Source organism: Oxyura jamaicensis, chromosome 3 (assembly GCF_011077185.1).
Source record: "Oxyura jamaicensis isolate SHBP4307 breed ruddy duck chromosome 3, BPBGC_Ojam_1.0, whole genome shotgun sequence".
In the NCBI taxonomy this organism is placed as follows: Eukaryota; Metazoa; Chordata; class Aves; order Anseriformes; family Anatidae; genus Oxyura; species Oxyura jamaicensis.
The window spans coordinates 14,633,242-14,646,872 of record NC_048895.1 but is presented as its reverse complement, the minus strand read 5'-3'; the positions used below and the strand labels follow the sequence as shown (position 1 = coordinate 14,646,872).

Genomic DNA, 13,631 nt, shown 5'->3' with positions numbered 1-13,631 from the left:
AGATACTGAGGATTAGCTTTTGTCACGCCAACACACGAGCTATTTAGATACTGCAGAATGAGATTTTCTGTGTTTCGATGTTTATATTCTTAGAGTTCTCCCAGAAGAAAGCTATCCCACTCAACAGATTTTCTTTTGTGGTTTGGTGGTTTTATCTCTCTCTCTCTTTTTTTTTTTTTTAATCCCAATTTCCTGGTATGCAGTTTGTTAGTTTTTAGAGCTTCTTGCCACTTGGTCCTTATGTGACCCATGAAACAGAAGGGAAAAAAATAAAGAAAAGAATTATGGTATGCTTCTGCAGTTCAGGTTTTCATTAACTCCTTTGCTGAGTTTACCAAACTTAATAGCCCCCAAAATAAATTCTTAGCTCATTTTGCTTGTTGAAAACAAATTACACTTCAGACCACAAAGAACTAGTAATTACAGAACTGCTGGTTTAGAGAGAGGATGAACCACCCCAATCACGTACCTGCTGAATCAGGACCATCATGGCCAGCTTGTAAACAATACCAGTTGGAGCAAGTTTCCAGCAGAGCCTCCTTGAGTTACGCAAGATAGCCAGACAGAGGTCTTTTCCCCCTTTCCAGCAAACCCTGAAGAAATCCAACACAGCTCTCCCTCCTCCAGCCCCCAAAGCCTCGTACAAGCAGTTGTTTCCCCTGTGCCAGTCCAGGTGATCACTGGAGACTTCTGCAAGCAGATTTTGTCCACTAGCCTGGAAGAAAATTATCCCAGTGAAGAAAGCAAATAGGTTTCTGGGAGAGAAAAGGAGCAGAGCTAGGGGACTAAATCTTTTAGTTGCAGAAGTTTGCCACTACAACCCCCCTGCTACCCAAAGTTAATATTTAAACACAATTTTCAGTCAGTTCTGCTCTCATGGATGTAGACATGGCCTTAAGGTCCAAATGCAATACATTTTTCTGTGTTTTAGGAATTTGCTTTGTTTTTTAGAACAAAACCACTAAGAACTGCTTCCTGAACAACTGATAAACTCGTGAAGTTGGGACAGTACTGTGTAATTTTTACCGTGTCTTTTCCAACCTTAATGATTCCATGATTTTGTATTTCTACTTTCAGAGTAGGAGTACAAAGGCATTCTTTATCAGTAACCATTTGACAAATTCCTAAAAGGCGGGGTCCCTTTCTATTTCAGTGAGCAGTGGTTTTACACAGACAGATTCCTGTGGTTGTCAGAAGTTGTCCTCCTTCAAGCTAAAGCAGGAAAAATGTAACAGGCACTGATAAGCACTAAGCAAATCATTAAAGATGGATTTCTTCTAAGATAAATAGCATGACAACGCGGTGGGAATTATACATGTCTGTTGTTTAATCATCTTGGCATCGATGCAATCTACCACTTACAAAAAATATTTGACAAGTACGTGCAGGCAGTGTGACAGGGTTAAGATCACCATGGTACCTGACTGCAACGCTGCTGCAATGACAATGACAGCAATCCAGAGCGCTGGAGGTGTTTCAGACAAGACAAGCTCTGAGGCTTCCTTTTAAATTGCAGTTTCCTTGGCTGGAAAAAAGAAAGGGGAGGCAAGTGCCCGAAGGATTGTCTTTCTTTGCAAGGGAAGAGACCTTGCCACTGGGAGAAAGAAATATAGTTATTGCCATTATTTCCTTTAACACTCAGAAAACCTCATAAAGTTGGTTCATAGTCTATGGGAACGAAACAATTGCAGGGTGATGCAACTTACACCAGTAATTTGCCACTTTGAGAACGGCACGTACTTTCCCCTTCCCACTCCCTCATGTGCTTTTTGTTTTGCTTTGCCTTTTAAAAACATTCCCTGACCTCCAAATTATTAGAAAGGGGGAGCATCCCACACAGGTTTAAACCACCTGCAACAGAAAGAAATAAAATATGCTAGAGGAAAAACAAAATCTTTGCAAATTCACAGATACACCACGTGACAGTATCTTTGTAAGGTTAGGACTGGAGCTGGCTGTTCACAAGCATGACATATGGGACTAAATTCCCTCTCTCTTCCACATCTAAAAAGAAATGAAGGATTTCCATTTCCTCGCACACCTATGAGGAGGGAGACAAACAAAAAGAGAGGAGAGCTTTTAACAGGGAAGAGGTGCTACGACAAATCTCTCTGCAAAATGTAATTAACATAAGGAAATGCTTTGAGCCACATCGCCTCCATCTGTCCCCAGAACAGAAACAACCGCCCGGACCTCATCCTATGCCACAAAGTACTCCCCACGTGACAGTTACTAACTGCATCTGATGGTTTTGATATGAAACAAATACAAATAAACAAAGGTGAACGCTGATAGCATTGGCATTCACACACGTCAAACACACCTCTGCCTTTATTTCCAGTGGCTTGGATTTCCACTGAAATTGCTAGATTTCCCTAGCCTTACAGGAAGGTCAGAAGAAATGCCCTCTGGTTATCTCTGGCTATTTCCTCGTCCATGCTGCTCATGTGCCTGGGTGCCAGCAGCTGATCACTTGTTCCTGGCAAACCCACGTGCAGCGAGTCACAGCCTTGTGCGTGACCAGTGACTGATCATTTACACGCAAGTTTCCAGAAAACCAAAAAAGTCCTCATGCCAATGAGCATGTATGCTTGTGAGGGGGTGAGTTACAAGAGCACCCAACACATTATAGTGCCATGTTCTCAGATCAGAGTGAAAAATTCAGAGGTGAGAAGGTAGACAAAACAAAATGAAGGGCAGGAAAATCCAGAAGGGCCTGTTACAGCCAGACTTTTATGCAAATAGAAGACTGCACTTGAAACAAAACAGTCAGAATTGATTACAGGGGTATTCCATTAGCTTTGCAAAGCGTAAAGTTTTCTTCCCATGACCACACAAATCTAACCATGCTGTGCAGCACTCGCTGCGCACAAAGACAGCCTTTTGGCGATGTAGCACCCCTAAAGTGTAGAAGACATACCTTTTCTGTTTGGGTTATTATGCTATCGCCTCAATATCCAAATACACGTCCTCCATGGACCTGAAAAGTCCTCCTGCTTATCCAGAAGTACAGACCGTACTGGTGATGTGCTTCACTTTGATCCAGAAAGGTCAAATCTTCTCCTCACCACTTGACTCATCGCTTGGTTTGCCTCTCGTTAGCACCAGCCAAGCCTAAAGTCTCAACAGCAAGCTTGAGAGGAAAAGATGTGCTTGAGCAGAGGAGAAAGAAACGACAGACAAACCATGTCTTCATATTATTAAGTGTAAGAGATTTGAACATTTTCGGTTTCAGCACAAAAAGTCATGTTCCGTCCGCTCTGCCAACCCAGCCCTTGCCTCTGTCAAAAATATCATCAAGTGTCAACAGGATGCTGAGCAGGCGCTTTGCACGAACAGTGCTCATACTGTGAATTATGTTAACCACCGGGGAAAGGAAAAAATAAAAATAAAATCTATTTCAGTGTGCAACATACAGAGCTAGTCTTCCTGAAGTAAATGGGCCCGTTTGTTCATATGTTGATCTTCAGTCCTCAGAATTTATCTTCAAATAAGTCCTTTTTAGAATTAGAGGGCAAAAGAGAAAAACTTTTGTACAGGCTACAAACAGATGAAGTACAGAGGGAGAAAAAAAAGGTATTACGACCCATCAGTTAGCTAACATTTAATGAGATGTCCAAAGACTTCATCCAACGAATGCACAATTGATTCTCTTGGTAAATCTATTACATCCCTTAATGGCATCCTGTTTGAAGCTGAGATTGCCACATGATCCGTTAGTCCAAAGGGAGAAAAAACGTCATGAATCAAAAAAACAGCATCCTCACATGCTTTACGGCCACATGTCAGAGCCTCAGCACGTGGCATCGTTTGTACAGGTCGGAGTGCAATTTTAACAGTGTTTTGCATATCTTTGTGGAAGCAATTTTACTACAGCTTGCTTTCAATGCAAACACGCTCACTTTTGTGCTGCCCTCTGCCCAACCCTGGCACTATTGCTCATCAAACCTCCGGGGTAACAAGCCTGGGCTCTGCTCATGTCTTTCTCAAAGCTGATTCTCAGTGTAAGCATCACTACGAACAAAATTAATACAGCTCGGATATGTAAACCTACCCAATAAAGCTTATTGTTTAGAGTACATTGGAGCATGTGGGTGCCAAGAAATTCCTATAGGCTCCAGCCTTGTTTTTAAAGCTCTGCTCTGGTACTGCACTTCGCTCCACCACATCCAGAGAAGAAAAACCACACACAAGGGGTTTCATACAGTTTCAAAGGAAGACTTCATATACTGCTTTAAAATAAATAAGAAAATGCACACACAGAGCAAGAATATACTGCTTCTCTAACTCAACCTTGGCCTCTACAATAATGTGGAGACTCCACAAGTGGAGACAGCTTGCACGCACATGCCTTCTCCTGGACAGTCCCCATCCTGCCAGGTGAAGCATGGGCAGCTTTAACCTGGGACAGGTGCTATGCTCTGCAACCCCGACAAAGCAAAAAATAAAAATAAAAAGTATCGTTCAGAAAAGCAGCAGTATCCTCGCAGCAGACCCTGCGTGCTGGCGTGCCACACCTTGAACAACCTTCGGCAGCTGTTCCGAACACAGCTACCTTTCTCTCCTACTGAAAACAACACGCACCTCCTTGTACAAACACAGTCCAAGGCCAATTGTCTAATAACATGCTTCCAGCCTCGCTTCCCAGCCTGGCAAAAATACTCATTTCAGCCAAGAAAAAAAAAAAGTGGCAGCACCTGCCCCGTGTGGACTGTAGCTGGGCAGCCTCCGGTTTCAAAAGCCCTGGTGTATGACAGGCACCCCACTGCACTGCTATAATTTAGACTTCTCTCTGTGTTTACCTACTCCTTTGTTTCAGCTGTAGATTCACTTCACCGACGAGACAGTACCCAATATAATCACGATTACATTTCACTATATATAAAGTGTCTTTGCTTAGCCCTTCCACATTTGGAAAAAAAAAAAGATGTTAGGGAAAGGATGAAGCACTCTCAAAGAGCACAAGTCTCTAAGGCAAACCACTCAAGATATAAGTGGCATTTTGCTTACACTCTAACAACAGGGAAATAAGAGGAAAGCACTAAAAGCCAGGTTTTTGTCAGGGATGCATTAATGTGCTCCACTGGACCTCCATCTCAGATATTCTTTGGCTGAAAGAAACCCAGGAATATTTTCTCCAGCGGCTCCTGAATATCACGAATGTTCTGCCTGTATTTGCATGGAACCAGTAAGTAAACTTGTTTGCCCAGAGGGTCTTGTGTACATACAGGGGATCCAAGCGAGGATTTTCTGCACGCCCCCCTAAGAAAACCCTCTTTTCAACACCCTTTTTAAAGAGGATCATCTATATTCGAGGAACACAAGCACTGCAAACCAAAATTTTTAAAACACAGAGGATGCTGGAACTGGAGTTGCCAGGCAACCTCAGATAACCTCCTGCCCTTTTGCATACACAACACAGGCTGTCACTATGGGCTCCAACCCTATTTTCTTCCACCACGACCACGGCATTCGGCGTGCCGGCAATGAATGGGGGCTGTGTGGAGAGGCAGGCCGTGATCTGCGGCGCGCCCAGGCTCGTTCGTCGCAGGAGCTGGAAGGTGCAGAGCGGAGCAGATGGGAAGCTGCAGGAAGAGAAAAAAGGGTCTTGTGGTTAAAGCAGCCGAACGATGCCCTGGGGAACACGGGCCGTCACAGGAAAGCCCCTGAAGTCGCACCAGCCACGTTTTCCCAGGGTCACTCCTTGTGCATCCTATTTTCTCAGTGCTTGGTACGAGGCACGTGGGGCTGGATTTGCAGAAGGACCGACGGCCGTCACAGCTGCGGGTGTGCAGCCACAAATGTACCCTGGCTGTGCTATCCAGGCTGAGGGGCCTGGAAGGTGAGGCTGAGCATTTCTCAAACAGGGCGCCAAAATTAGTGGAAATCCTTATATTTACGTTTTCTGCATCTCTGAAATGGGAATTGTAACACCATCATAACTGGTCAGTATTTATGAGGGTTTTATGACAGTAAGATGGTTTGTATAACCTCCACAGTAATAAATATTAAAATAAACCACAAATAAATTTGTATTCAAAGCACACTGAAAAAGAATGCTCAATAAATAAGTGAGAATGAATGAAGACAACAAACTGCTTAACAGCACCCTTTCAACAAGCCCCTTATTATTCCAGGCAGTGAATGTAACAGAGACCATGGGGGAGAGAAAACAAACACACAACCAGAGCCAAGCCAAGGGCGTAAAAGGAGCGCGCAGAGGAACCGCATCCAAGCCGGGCACGCCAGGCGGGGAAGGCGGTGAGATGACAAAGGACGAGCCCTGCTGACAGCTCCCTGCCTGAAGGACAAAGCCCTATGGTGCAACGCACAGGGGAGCATATCCCCTGAAGAGCGCATCCCCTTCTGATGGGAGATCACCAGCCAGGCTGACCAGGAGCACCACAAGCATTGGAAGTCACACCCAAGCCCATGGCTGAGAGCTGAATTCTTTGGCCCAGTTTGCATGTAAGCACGCTTGCAGCACGCAGCCTCTGTCCTGGAGCTCTGCGTGCTGCCCTGAGAGCAAGGTGTGGGTTGGGATCTCCCCTGGGTGCTAGGAGAGCTGGTGGAGGGTTCTGCATGTTGCTCTGCAAGCACAGGGTTGCAAGGAATACACAAGAAAGGGAAAAATCCAAGGTCATGTCCTGGTCCTGGGGCACAGCATCATGCTCCTGCGACCAACCTGGTGTGGGCTGCAGCTGCTCATGCAGCAAGAGCTGCCCCCACAAACATCTAACTCACCTTCAGCTGCAAAAGCCCTCTTCCAAAATGCCCTGGCAAAGAGAAGTGGTGCCTAAAGCCTCCTTTCCCCCCGCTGCAGACAGAAGCTTTAGGTCCTTGAAACCCATCTGTTTGTCTGCCGTGGTTCAGAGCCTTGCTCTTAGCTGGGGGTATTGTCTTCCTCCTGTTTACTCTTCCCTGCCGTCCCCTAAGCTCAATTCAATGTGTTTGCAGAGGGAAGTGTTATGACCCAAAGCAGCTAGGTCACAAACAACACTCAGCTAATTATGGCATTTCAGTGCTCTTGGATCACTGCTTATCAGCACCAGACCTGTCACAGGTTGTGTTTGGCATGCTTAAACCTGTAAATGCTTCTCCTCTGAAACTCGATGCTTGTTTAATGCAGCTTTAAAAAGCCACATGTTTAAAGAGGCTTTATTTGTCCTTTCACTTATATCTCGCATTCATCTTACCCTGAGAGTTTCAATTTAACCAAACAGGTCACTGTCACCCAGCACTGAGTTCAATGACATCCACTCGAGTACTTTTCCCCCAGTGTAAAGGGAAGAGCTGCCCTTCTCCTCTGGTTGTTTCCTAGAAAATGAGGGCTGAGCCAGCAGCTTGCCCAGCTGCCCTGAGCTGAACAAAGCAGCAAGGGTTTTTGTTTTTGTTTTTTACCCATGCTGTTCGTCCAGGGGGTTGTTGTCAAGCCACCATTTAATCATGATTCATTTCAGAGCCTGGGTGGGATTTACCTCGCCAAACTTCAGGCCCACAGTCCTGAAGACCACAGTGGGAGAAAAAAAAAAAAAGGCATTTTAAGACATTTTAGTACACGGAAGTCTACTGGATTCAATCATTATCTTTTCTCCTGCTGTGGAAAGAGACAGTAAGAAACACGATACCAGAAGACGCTAGTGCCAGTGCCCGCACCACAAGTAAGAGACAGCGTGTGAACCAACAGCTCTTCTTCAAGTCCTCACAGCAGCAGGTACCACAAAAGCCAGTTCTGCCAAGTGTCACGTTTGTTCTCGTTATATAATCAAGATATCTGTAGGCAGACACAGGTTCCAGTGTAATTAAGTTTGATCAGACTTGAGCTTTTCCCAGGCAGTCGTACTTGATAGCAGCCTCTAAGCACCGCGCTGATATTTATTGGGAAACGCAGGTGCTCCATTTCCATAAAAGCAGGCGGCTTAAAGTTAGCTGTAGATAATTCAAAATGACTGCTTAGAGCAGAAATGTAATTTTCTGAAAGGGGTTATTGGTTTGAAAATGATGCTTTGCACTCATGATCTGTCATGCCTCATTACTTCAGACCAAATAAGTCGGGCTAGCATAACTCGATCCATTAGAGGCTCCTCAATGCTGACTTCTTCTAAGATGCTGCCTTCCAGGCTGAACTCTTAAAAAAAAAAAAGTCATTATCAAATTAATTTTCTCAAGTCCTGTGGCATATTTACAGGTTAAATGGAAATATATATATATATATTTTTAAATAATAGCACTTAAAGCACAGCTCCACTTTTGGGAGTGATTCAATAGAAACGGAATCAATTTGACTTGAAGTTTACCGCCTGTAAGCATTCAAGTATCACTTCACAGGCTGAAAGAAACAGTTATTAGAGCAGCCCTGCATATTCAATGAAGGTTCAGAAGCTGTCAGAGAATTTATTCTAATTCCAGCAGTAATTTGCCAGTATCTCATTTGGTTAGGCCAGTGAAAACTAAATGGAGGGAAAGAGGATCACTGCTTTGCATTGGCGGGGCCAAGCCATGTCTGAACGCAAGGAAACTTTGCTGTTTCCATTTGGATCTGCCCATCGAACTCCACCCAGTATTGTTTGGCTACTCAAATTACAATGCCACGATCTTCAATAGCTTTCTGTTGGTGCAGTTCATTGCAATTAAATTGTCAGGAATGTGACCACCAATACAAGGAGGACGAGAATTCACATCCTTTGGTCAAGCATGGTCAGGATAAAAAAGCAATCCTGTCACCAAAAGGAGGTTTTAGACAATCATTGTGGCTTAAGAGAACTTTTTACTTTTAAAAGTGGGACTATATTTCCAGCATTTATTAACCAAATTAAGCAAATGAAATTTAAATTATGCTTTCATTGTCTTATTAACATATTAATGAATACACATCAGTGAGCTGAACTAAAAATATATCACGGATTTGCATGTCTGATTATCTTTGTGGAGTTTTGCAACTCACAATTTGAAAGGACAGAAAAAAAAGTTGTGTCAACGTCTCTGCAAAATTACAGCTTACAGAGCTTTCCTAATCAAAGGGTTGTTTAGTATCTTTTATAAGTTAAAATGAGAACCTCTTTCTGATTGAAGAGGACTTGTTCTTGGAATTATGCTCAAAGCAGTCATTTCCAGAACTTTTGAAGCGGAACATAAGAATATTTTAACCCAAAGCACCCCCAGTGAGCCCCTCCCAACCATTTTCTTTCAGAGAAATGCAGGCAGACTTGTGCTTTTGCACAGTGCCCCAGTAGTATTCTTGAAACAAGCAAAAAGGAGGAAAAAAATGAACACACAAGGAAACAGGGAAAGCTATTTTGATGATGAAACTGTTGGGAGCAATCAGCTTGTAATCAGCGAATGAAAAAAAATATATATTTGTTAAAGCTGTGACTACTGAGTTAAGACTCGCACAGCAATTCAGCTCTGCTCCTTGTTGCTTCCACACTTTAGGATCACGGCACAACTCAGCACAATCTGTGGTTCAGCTCGCCATACTTCCCCCAACACTGGAGAAAATAATTGGAGAATAGACAATAATAAAGAGGATTGAAATACTTAATGACCATCGTGAATGTAATGAACTGAGAAATATCCTAGAAACAAAGTAAACTAATTGTCTGAAATACCACGATTCCACTGCTAATGCAACCTTACCAGGTTTCTACATCCGGGTACCATTTCAGATCATTTCCAACCCTGACACCTTTTCCACACTTCTCCGAATCAAATCTGCAATACCAAACACGCCTGTTGGCCATGTCTCTCATTTTCTATTAGACACCTGCATTCTTTGAAGAAAGGCTGGCGCTACTGGAGGATATCCTTTGTGCTCAAAGCAAGCTGATGCACTTTTCATGTTCAAGAGAATGCTAGCAAGTATTTAAAATGGTTGATCCTTTGAACATATGAGTTGAAAATAACATTTTTTAAAAAGATGGCAGAGTTCTCCATTTCTTTTGCTCAGTTGTGCTCTTACCCTGACCTCTCAGCAAATTGATGCTCACTAAAAATAGTTTTAGGGGGGAAAAAAAAAACAGAAAAGGATGGGGAGGGAACAAAATATTTTAATTTGAGCTGGACTCACTCAACCGTTTCACTTTCAACTCTGTAAATGCATAACTAGTGGGGTAACACAATGGTGAGAACAGGTAGCAAGGCTCAGGAATGCCAAGTCCATGATGCTGCAAGAAAAAACTAACTCAAAACTCCTACCTGAGGTTGGCACGTGCTTTCCAGTGGTAGTTTTCTTTACTTGCTTCATTTTGGTCAAAGTTATTACCAAGGTGAAGCAGAGGCCAGTGCACTCAGGTACACAAAGACAAATCCATTTAATACGCACACAGAAATGAGGTAAGTGAATCTGCAAATGCAGACAAAGTACTGGAGCTTCTTCAGTGCAAACTCCCACCAGTCATATGCTAAAAAAACAGACCTATACGACGTGGAATTCAGTGTCTGCAAAAAGAGCCTTGCGTCCTGCAGTTTTACTGCACTCCCTTGGGAAGGGGCAAAAGCCTCTCCCAAAATTTATTTTTTATTTTTTTTTCCTGGCACCTAGGATAACCTAGGTATCACTGTTAGTATTATGCACGTGTAGCAGTAGCAACATCGCGAAGAAATGAGAGTTTGCTTTTATAGAGACATGGCACTAGTTCTCCAAGCATTTCACGTGTTGATTAACTACATTTCTGTACGGGGAGCCCCTAATACTGCAGTTACTGATGGCCAAGGATAGCTTTGTATACCAACAATTTCCAGCAGCTGCAACTCAAATCCCTCAGTTAGCAATTTTATAATGGGAATGATGAGGGATAAAAAATAAAATAGCAGTGATGTTTATCTTCCTTTTTTCCCTCCATTTTTGACTAGGACAAGACAGATGACTAGAGGCGCTGAAGGGACAGAAAGCCACAGCTTGCTAGAAATTAGAAGATAAATATCTCCTCAACAAAAAGATTGTCCTGTGAGAACTGCCTATGAATCGCGTTCTCCTGCCGCCCCTGCCTTATGCTGCCTGGTTTATTAATAGAAGGCCTCGCCACGTGGCAATTCAAATGGTGAGTAAAGGTGAAAAAGCAAAGCTGCTGGCAGATAACATACAAGCTGCTCAGAAGAAATGACATAGGCTCACTCTTCCCTCAAAAAACTAAAGCATTTAGAGAAGCTCATCAAGTTTAATTGTACAGTTCAGAGTGATTTTGCTTTGCTGTTGTGCACTTTTTTTTCTGTTGGATCAATTCTTGCACAGCCAAAGCTGGACACCATTTTTTTTAAAGAATGTGTGTGTGTGTATAAACAGAGTGAAAACAATTCAAAGGATTAAGCAGCAAAGAAGGGTATGAATTACAAGTATTTCACCCCAATTATGTGCCAAATTTCCAATTTTCTATCTTCTGATACTTTCTCCTGCAGCAGCTCTTTTTAATTAAAATAAATGAAGAACTTGTTCTTATTTACATCTCTGTACACTAAAGTTCAGGGATCTCAAGAGAGACCATGACAAACCTGGAAGGATCTCCAAAGAGCTTTTCAGCAGCAATGTGGCATACTGTCAAGAGTGGGAAAGCTGGCCAACTGGCAAAAACAACAGTTTTAAATGTACTTGGCCAGGCGAGGCCTGTAAAAACAAGATGCTTTGTCAGCCAATGCAATGGGCACTTATGTTCATAACAACTCCTTTTTTTGCTGAGTTTTCTAAGAACAAATCACTTGCTGATGTTGACATCCGAGTGCTCTGAAGAGTGCAGATGGCCAGCAACACTGAACACAACACACTAAGGCACAAAAAAGCCAGTTGCTTTGCTGTATAAAGGCTATCCGGCAAAAATTCCAGCCCCTTTTCTTTATTTCCTTTTCTTATTTTTTATTTTTTTATTTTCTGCTGTGTGTCAAGAAAAACTTTCGACTTTGATTAAGAACTAAGAACCAAGCTAGATTAGAACTTAAGAACATTAAGAACTTAAGAACCAAGCTAGTGGAGATCACAAATTTTGGTCCTTCAACCATGTTCCCCTTTGAAAAAGATCCTGTGTCACAGAACGCATTCACCCCAAAACCACATGCTGCTTGTTCTACAGAAGGTGGGCAGTGCCAAACCTGATAACCAACCTCCATATAGCCACCCCGGGGAGGTCTTAAACCAGCAAATGATCTCTCTGGACCACAACAGGTGACGGACACCATTTTTGCACTGTAAGCTGTTTTACAGTAAGCCAAGAATCAATGGCACGGGCCAAGCATTGGCCATGCAGCCACATGGTGCCAGTCCCCATGCTGCATTTTGTGCTTTAACTTGTGTATTTGCAATCAGTCTCTATTCAGCTCTGTGTCTTGTAGTGCAGGAAGGGGCATTGCAGGGACAGTGGAGACACCTGCTATTACTTACACGACAGCAGTAATCCAAGATTCTTGCTTAAGCTGCTCTGCTAACCTGCCTCAAACCAAACAAGACATTTGGTGATGGGGGTTATGCAATTCATGGTCTCTGAATTAATGCAAAGCGCTGAGGAAACACCAAGGAAGCTCACAGCCAGCCATCCTCTGCTCATTACTGACACAGGATCCCTTGTTGTATGCATGAAGTACAAAAGCAACAGAAACACTGGCTCAAACTTCATGTGAGGTTCAGATAATAGAGAAGGAAACAAAATGCATACAGCAACTGAATTACACAAAGAGCACTAAACCTTCTGTTTCAACCCAAAAATACTCAGGAAGGTTGTAGCATAGATTCCAACTGCATGTCTGACTCCAGTGACTTTATCCAGCTCAGAGCAGGACTTTCATAACCGTAAGACCAGGTGAGTCGTGGCTGAGTCCTGAAGACCTCAAAGCATCCAATGCCCTAAAGTAACCTATCCCAGCCCTGCAGGAACAGCACGTAAAAGGTTGCAAGGTCACAATGCTTTTGGTACAGAGCAAAAATGAGATTTAAGGGCTGTAAGCTGAGGGCATGGTGCCAACAGAGTACCTACCTGGTCTGGCAGAATGTAGCTGGCAGACAGACAGGGTGAGGATTCGCAGAAAAGCCATGAGCAGATGGGGAGAGAAGAGGGAGGATGAGAAGAAGGAAAGTCCTTCTAACTAAACATAAACGTGTAGCACCAATTCCAGAAGAAGGTGTAGCCGAGTGATAAAATGAATTTGCTGAAAACATTTTTCAACAGCCACGTCTACTGGATCCAGCTGCCCCCCTCCGAAACTCATCATAGTTTGTATTCCAAGGTAAAGTATTTCAAGGTTGAAAGGCATTAAATACGCGTCATTACTATAACATCTATCTTCAAACAAGTAACCTTCAATTAATCCAACACAATATCCTAAACTTGGCTCCTAACAACAATATTTACGTCTCACTTAAGTTGTTCTATTTAAGTACTTCAGCAGTTCCAGAGTAAGAACAGCTGACAAGAAATGTATGTGAGTGGGCACACATATACACAGCACAAATAAACAAGGATCAAAACTCTAAGTGCCACTAATTGTAAAATATATCAAGCTATTCAACATTAGGAACATTGCTTGCTTCATGTAGGATGAACAGATGAGGTACACCCCAAAATACAGTCAAATACATGCAGTATAAATGCTGGACAGTTATTTAACTACTATCTCAATTTAATGCTCTTATTTCTCATTCACCAGACCTC

General features: G+C 43.0%; 1 protein-coding gene and 1 long non-coding RNA gene across 6 annotated transcripts in view; one reads left to right on the top strand and one right to left on the bottom strand.

Moving 5' to 3' along the window:
• COMMD1 (copper metabolism domain containing 1) overlaps nt 1-13,631 on the bottom strand; it is a 73,828-nt gene that overhangs the window by 32,742 nt on the left and 27,455 nt on the right. The window contains exons 3-4 of one of the 5 annotated variants that reach the window (XR_004749314.1): nt 6,745-8,128; nt 5,453-5,585 (exon numbers count right to left, since the gene is read on the bottom strand). The exons of 2 other annotated variants lie outside the window; for them this stretch is intronic. Coding sequence is in view for 1 of the 3 variants with exons in the window: in XM_035321319.1 (XP_035177210.1) it covers nt 1,125-1,181 (57 nt within the window). In the remaining 2 variants the exon portion in view is untranslated. Of the gene's footprint in view, nt 1-1,109; nt 1,182-5,452; nt 5,586-6,744; nt 8,129-13,631 lie in introns of those variants that run through there. 2 more of the 5 variants (XR_004749313.1, XM_035321319.1) reach the window with 2 other exon arrangements.
• LOC118164048 lies at nt 7,575-11,801 on the top strand. Its single transcript, XR_004749315.1, has 2 exons — nt 7,575-7,714; nt 10,852-11,801. It is a non-coding gene; the product is annotated as an uncharacterized LOC118164048 (long non-coding RNA).